The sequence below is a fragment of the Bacillus rossius genome, chromosome 3 (genome assembly GCF_032445375.1).
Source record: "Bacillus rossius redtenbacheri isolate Brsri chromosome 3, Brsri_v3, whole genome shotgun sequence".
NCBI lineage: Eukaryota > Metazoa > Arthropoda > Insecta > Phasmatodea > Bacillidae > Bacillus > Bacillus rossius.
The window spans coordinates 99,978,930-99,986,191 of NC_086332.1; the positions used below are offsets into that span (position 1 = coordinate 99,978,930).

General features: G+C 36.8%; 1 protein-coding gene across 2 annotated transcripts; it reads right to left on the reverse strand.

The window, feature by feature from the left end:
* Positions 1-248: 248 nt before the first annotated feature.
* On the reverse strand, positions 249-6,885 carry LOC134531077 (uncharacterized). Of its 2 annotated transcripts, XM_063366612.1 has the most exons (5): positions 6,033-6,885; positions 5,784-5,909; positions 3,923-4,364; positions 3,373-3,546; positions 249-2,063 (listed from the first exon to the last, which is right to left on the reverse strand). In XM_063366612.1, exons 1-5 carry the CDS (start codon positions 6,149-6,151, stop codon positions 249-251), a joined length of 2,676 nt encoding a protein of 891 aa, XP_063222682.1. In that variant the 5' UTR covers positions 6,152-6,885. The 2 variants fall into 2 exon arrangements, with proteins under 2 accessions (XP_063222682.1, XP_063222684.1); XM_063366614.1 differs by lacking the exon at positions 6,033-6,885 and having other exon boundaries at positions 3,373-4,364; positions 5,784-5,871.
* Positions 6,886-7,262: the final 377 nt, after the last annotated feature.

Genomic DNA, 7,262 nt, shown 5'->3' on the forward strand with positions numbered 1-7,262 from the left:
GTTTCTCCACCTTCTAGAAATTTTACATAGAATGAACTTACTTTCAGACTGTTATTTTTAACTGTAGTCTGGAGATTACACCACAAGTCCATGGAAAACATAACGTATTTAAAAGAGAAATATGTATTATTAGTCTGGATTGCTTTCTCTAAATTACTGATTAAATTTTCAAATACAACAAATTATATACTAACAATAATAAAACTAATTAGATTCAAGAACAAAAAGTGTCACATAACTAATAAATTTTAAAATGTCTTCACTTCTTTGTTAAGTTTCTTTGACTTTGCTTCTTCTATGTATTCAGGATCTCTGCATTTCAGTCCACGAACATTCCTCGGGTCAACAATCTCAGGAAGAACACAGTTAAAGTAAAACCGTTCTAACTTCGGAAGCATGTCTTTTTTCCAAAAGGTCTCGTCGCACTGAACGTGGACGAATTCGGTATCAAAGTCACAAAATAAAATCAGCACACACTGCTTCCTTTTCGAAATATTCAATTGTCCTTGAATTTGGTATAAAAAAGGATGTGTTCTTTTCAGTTCCAACATGTCTTCACTGTTAGTGTGAACACCTATGTTTTTTACTTTGGAAGCCTCTCGTATAGATTTTACAGGAGAATTGTTAACTTTAAGGTTGTTGATGGAAGGGAAACATTTAACTTCAATGATAGTGTCGTTCTCAACTGTTCCATCCGGACTTGCTCCAAGATAAGGGTACGATGGGTGAACAAAAAGTCCACAAGGGGACACTTTTTTTTGGAACTTATTTTCGTAAGCTTTAATTGCGGTACTTTCATGCATACGTCCGTGCCGTATTGCGCCTGTGTTGATATCCTTGGGGTTCACTATTGAAACCACCATATTGTGGCAAGATGTGTCACATCTCATTTTGCAAACTTTAGAGAATGACGATGCAGTCAGTCTGTTTAGTCTTGCTTCCCTCCAAACAACATTACAATGTTGGCCGACCGTATTTCTCTCCAGTTCATGACACAGATGTTCGGAAGAAACTGAACTTTCGAGCCGCTTCAAGACCTTCGTTTTCTTTCTCTCCATTTCCTCTGTAGAAATATCGGGTTGGGCAGCTTCGGGTCCATAGTCACAATCTGGCTGAGAAAATACACATTTTCTTTTGGCAGATCTACGACTGTCAGATAACCTTCTTTTGCGATTCCTTTCAACAGCTGTCGCGCGTGCATTTAAAACTCGCTTTGTCACTGAACCTGGGCTACGACCTAATAGAGTTTTTACTGGTGAAAGGTGCCAGTTCGGACCTTTGATGTGTGACAGACTAGCACCCAAGCAGCACCTTTTGTACCGACCACTTTTTGAGACATCTGTCCGTTTGCCACCGGAAAATTTTGAAATCAAACTCATGAAGCGTTCTGCTTGGTTAGTTGTTTTATTACCTAACAACTTGTCAGCCTTGGTAATGAGTGGGTCTAGTGCTTTCATTATAGCTGGCCATATAGTTGTTGCAGACATAATTGGAACATTGTTTAGCTCGCCCGTACCTTTCCTGACACAAAATGTGTCTCGACAATTCTCGTGATCGCCAAATACGTGGTAAGTACCATTCTTCAAATCTTTTTGCAGCATAGTACTATTGCACTCTTTATTTGCAGAAGCAATAGCTGCTCGTGCCCCTCTCGTCAATCGAGGAATTAACTGGGACAATTGACGCCTTGCAGTGATGACGTGAGTGGTATCCTTGGTAATGGCATGTAGTTTGCTAGTGTAGTTTCTTATCATATGGTTGGCACATTCCAATTTCACTACATGTCTACCATATGAAACACCTCGCTGAATCTTCAGATACGAACTTGAATCACCGTCACTGATAATGTACAAATAACGTACCCCATGCATCGATTCTCTTTCTTTAAAACCTTGTACAATAATTTCTTGTTCCATTCCTGTTGAAGTTCCTTTATAATTTTTGTAGCATTTATGTGGCCTGGATTTGCTGCCTGGTTTTTCTTGGTTGTTACATATATAACAATACTTGTTGCGTATTCCAACGTACAGCAAACCATTAGTTTCGGCTCCAATTATGCAAGCCTGCAAAAAAATTAAATATAAATAGGAAATATATAAAAAATACAAACATTGTCATTAAGCTCTTTGTTTGGAATAAACAAACAGAGGCGAAAGTTGCGTAAAAAAATTCATTATTGCGGCTTGTGGTACTAAGAAAAACAGATGTTTCTGTATGTACATGTGATAAAGTTTCAATTGCATAGTTCAATTAAATAACAATGCAGTTCTTAAGATTAAGTGTATTTATTGGTGTTATACAATTAATGTAAGATTAAGTGGTTACCGACTCCGTCCTCAGTAACTTTTTGAGTCATGGCTCTAACATTGAGGCCGTGACTCTATTCATATTTGTGTGAAGCTCTGGAGCCGTCGCTCTGGCCCACTTGCGAATGATTTGCGACGCCCGCCGACAGCTCTCTACCTGTGACACACTCAATGGAAACGCATTATTTTGGGAAAATGGAAAAAAAAGGTTGAAAACAGTTTTTGTGTACCTTATGTGCGTAATTTTATTGTTAGAATGCAGGAATATAGTTATATATATATCCAAGTCGCAATTTGATTTAATTATTAAGAAGTGATATAATGATAAATTATAACGATGTAAAAGTTATAAATCTACGGAATGTCTAGCATAGAGCTTTCATATGACACGAATTTCCCTTAACATTAAACGTATTTATTAAATTAAATATTTGGTTTGAAAAAAAATTAATAGGAAACCTTTATCACATAATAGGCTATAGTCGTGCAATGAGTGTACTGTAAAGTGTCTTCTAGTGTGGAGTTTGAGATGGAGGGAAAGAGTTTTCACGAGTTTAAACACGGCTACTACCACCATTGGTCTTCACGCCGCATATGTTTAGCTATCAGACACGCCTACATTTAACACTCAGTGACCCTTCCTTACTCCGTATGTAAAAAATATAGTTTACCTTGTTTTAAAATAACATATACGATTAAAACCAGAAATAATAATGCTAGTATTATTTTGAGCTGACCTGATTCTTGACAGTAACAGCAGGAAAATTCACAGGATAGCAACAAATTTTAATTGTGTACAGAATTTTTTTTAGCTTATTGCATTTGCAAAAAAAAAAATGTATTTATTACATTACAAAAAAATCTGTACAAAACAGGCGTATAAATGGGTATTTGAAATTGTTTTATTGTTTTAAAGTATGTGGATTCGAGTTCTGGGTAGTAAACACATTGAAATTAGTTAGATTTATTTCCTACGAAACTTTACTTGCATAATTTTGGCAGAAACATTATAAGCCATTACAAATAAACACTAACAATATATATAAAAATTCTAACAAATACTTACAACTCCTGATTTTGCAGTAAAACCATGGCCGTATGATCTTGTACACCAACCGCCATCTTGATAGACTGTAATGTAAGGGATTCCATCTTCATCTATGTTGCCCTTCTTTAGAGCGATTTCACGTTCTTGGACTCCATTAGCAAGCATGTATTTTTCCAGTTTGTCTTCCCATGCCTAAAAATATAAACAACAGGTTAGTTGTTGCTGTTACCTTTATTTTGATTCATTACAGCCAATGACAAAAAATATTTATTTCTGCAGAAAAATCATCTAATATGTACTATTAAATGAGCAATTATTGTGTGTGTATGTGTATATGTAGGCCCTATATATAGACACACATATGGGCAACTCCGAATCGGCTCTAACTATTTGATGAAAATTTATATTTAGTAAACGTGTTGCCTTTAAAGTTTATCTTAATAGGTATCTTCCCTGAATAAAAGCGATTTTAAAGCAAAAAATATAAGACGCGAACGATGCTCGGTCGCCCAGGTACCAATATTTGTATTATGCAAAATAAAAAACAAACCATAGTGCTTTTTCCTACCTTTTCAACTCGCTGTTCATGTCTCGTCCATTTCCGTTTACTCATTACAGGGACTTCCATTACTGCCATCATTTCTTCTACTTGTTGGTGTCCAATCCCAACTGATAATGATCCCCACACAAATAAATCATTTAATTCCTCTTCTTCTTTTTCCGTTGAAATTATCCTTGTTTTTTCACACATCATGCATTTATAAGTGAAGTAGCTGACAATGCCAATTCTTTTTTCGGACTGAAGTTCAAAGCGACCTGTTGTGCACTGTAGCACATGAGTAGCTAAAGATGTGAGTTGGTTTAACATGTGACTCATATTTACAAAACGACGTCCTTGAACGATTTTTTCTTTCATTGTCACAGTTTCAGCAGTTTCATTTGGAAGAATTTCAACATTCGATACTTCTTCACTTGGCAAGAATGAGCAATCCAATCCAGAAATATCCTCGCTGAAAAAAAAATCAGTTTAATCACACGTCTGTCATTTGAAACTTTTATTTATCACAGTGAACTGTTATGACAACATACAATTTAAAACGAATTTTACTTAGTCTGTGTCACTCCACATTTTAACACTATGTTTATTTTAATACGCCTTGCGAGATACAGTTGTCACAACATCCGATTTCCATGTGCCTGCTTCTCTAAGTACAGTGAACTTTTTTGCTGCAGCTTAATTACTTATTTATTCGTTGAAAAAAAAATGCTAATAACCAAAAAACAACTCTTCTTATGCGTAACCGACTCGCAATTCATTGCTGTCTAAAAATTGGTTTTATTGTGTTGGCGAGGGTGGCGGACGACTGTGCTAGCTTGGTGTCATCAATGAGTGAACGGCTGTTGTTATTACATTCTTACCCAGCTTCCCACCAAAGCTTTGCATGATTTCAGATGGTTACTTTGAATATTTTAAGTGTAGTGGAATACCAGGTGATTTAGAGAGTTGGTGCTTTAGAATACTGATAATGAATTTTATAATGCTACTGTATGTGATCACTAGGAACACGATAAACTGTGAAAAAGTTGTGTAAATTTACACAATAGTCTGCGGCAGCAGAGATTCCACCGATGTTAGTGTCCTTTTGCACCTACAAAGTTCGTGAATTCTTTCACTCTACGCAGAAGTAAAAGTTCCATCAAAGGTGTTAAATTTCTATGAATGGGTAATTTTACCAGACTATTTTTATATTAACGAGTATATGTTGATACATATTTAATGCAGGGGTGAATTTCATTTTCGGCTAGTAGTTAACTTACATGAAGTGCATTTATACAGACAGTGTATGCTATTTTTTTAAACCGAGAATAAATCACTGTCAATGTATGACAGTCAACCATGATTATGAGGTTCTCTAACATTTTGTCACCGGATTATTTCATAGTTATATAACGCGATAGGAGGTTTGGAACCCACAACCACTCAATAAGTTACCTAAGAAGCATTCTGACAAATCGACCAATCTATTTACATATAAATTGAATTGCAAAATAGGGAATTAAAACATGTACAACAAAACACTTTTTTCTTTATAAATAAGTCTATGCATGAACAAGTTTGAACGAAAGACATTTAGATTTTCTTGATACACAAGGAATTTTTGAGTAAAATTACACAACCTGCAGCATTTTTTTTTGCATCCGCTTCAAATATTTTTTTTGCTTGTTAACTTCTAATTTATAATGCTGATAAACTAATTGTAAGATGACTTACACACTACACACTGACTTTATCTGAGGGAGCCTCAAAATCCTCAGTCAGAGTGGTACTCGAACCCATCATCTGTGCCTTACATAACACTAACAGCACGATCCTCGCATCATGCTTAGGTAACAAGCACTATACGAAATTATGTAATTAAATTACTTACTCGGTTATATTTTGGACGTTACCGCTGGTGGTGTCGTGATCGCCCTGGCATACAGGTGGTACGTAGGCAGACGTTTCCATCTGTGTAGCAGCAGCAGGAGCATAATCTGTTAAACTGGAAGATGTCCTGTGGAATTAATTAATAATATTAGCACTTTTGCACAGCTAAAAATGTGATTTTATAATACATACATGTTGTGCTGGCAGAATTTTAGTGAAGATGAACACACTCAAAAGTTTGCAATCTTACCTTTCCACAGAGTTGAAACCAGCATTAACAAATTCTTTGTATTTTTCCTTCAGTCTTCTTATGCACTTCGACCGTTTAGTTCTTTTACGGATCTTGCTGAATGGTGTATTTTTCGGCATCGTGTTGGTATTTAACTTCTATCAAAAATGTAACAATTAAAAATAATTTCGCTACACGAATTTTTCTCCACGAAAACCTATTCCTTGCTTGAGCGACGATAGCCTCCATCCACTACAGAGCGTAGCCTTGTCTGACAGTGAGACCTTTGAATATATATACTGTATAGAAGTCGCGAGTGGATAGGATTTACTCTACGTTTTTCAGAAGCTTATGATGAGCAGCTTGGGAACTTCACCGCTGCAGTGCGCTGCCGTAACGCCCTGTATCGTCTTAGTTGTTATTTACACGTTAGAGCGCAGTGCTGTCGCCCGCTGTCATTCCCCGCTCCCCTCATCCATCATTCACTGCAGCTCAACGTCGTTCAACAGGAGGGGGAAGGGGTGTTTGAAGAGTTCGAGACTTGTCCGCTAGGGACCACCACAAGTCGATGCCCTAGAGATGGTGGCGATTGCGGCGGTGAATTAACCAACTACCTCAAAACCGTATTAGAAATTTTAACCTGGGCTGGCGACTTCTATACAGTATATATATTCAAAGGTGAGACGCGGTGTCATCGCCCGCCTCAGCCTGCCTCCCTCTACCCCCGTTATTCTGTCCCTTTTACACTCCATTCTTCTCCCTCCCCCCTCCCTCATTACAGCGGCTGCCGGCCGGATCTCCGCCTACGTGGTTCCAAGGAGCGCCACCAGTTTGCGCCACGCCGCAGGGACATTCTTCCCGGCAAATGAAGTTTTCACGCGCAGTGCTAGGAATATCACTCCAGCGTATGTGTTTTGAGTCAGGTCATCTCAAAACCAAAATGATACGAGAATACATGCGTGACTCAATGGTGTGTCAGATAGTATATTTTAAACTTCATTGCAATTCTTTCGTAAAATATATTTTAAAATAGACCGGCAAAGAGCCATGGAAATTTTCAAAACTCAAATGCAAATTTAACTATTAAAAAAAGAATATTCTGTATTTCTTGGTCCGACAAATTATTTGTACAATCATTACTTAAACTATACTTAAGATAATCATTCTTTAAGTTTTCTCTTTTTTTTGGTGGTTCGGCAAGAAAAAAAAATATGTTTACAAGAACATAACTTAGTAAAAAAAATTATTAAA

What these genes read in the sequence shown, in the direction of transcription:
- LOC134531077 (XM_063366612.1), bottom strand. Translation starts at nt 6,151, where the DNA reads ATGCCGAAAAATACACCATTCAGCAAGATCCGTAAAAGAACTAAACGG. An exon ending in GGTTTCAACTCTGTGGAAAG is followed by an intron (nt 5,910 to 6,032) that starts GTAAGATTGCAA and finishes TTAATTCCACAG; the next exon opens with GACATCTTCCAGTTTAACAG. An exon ending in AACGTCCAAAATATAACCGA is followed by an intron (nt 4,365 to 5,783) that starts GTAAGTAATTTA and finishes TTTTTTTTTCAG; the next exon opens with CGAGGATATTTCTGGATTGG.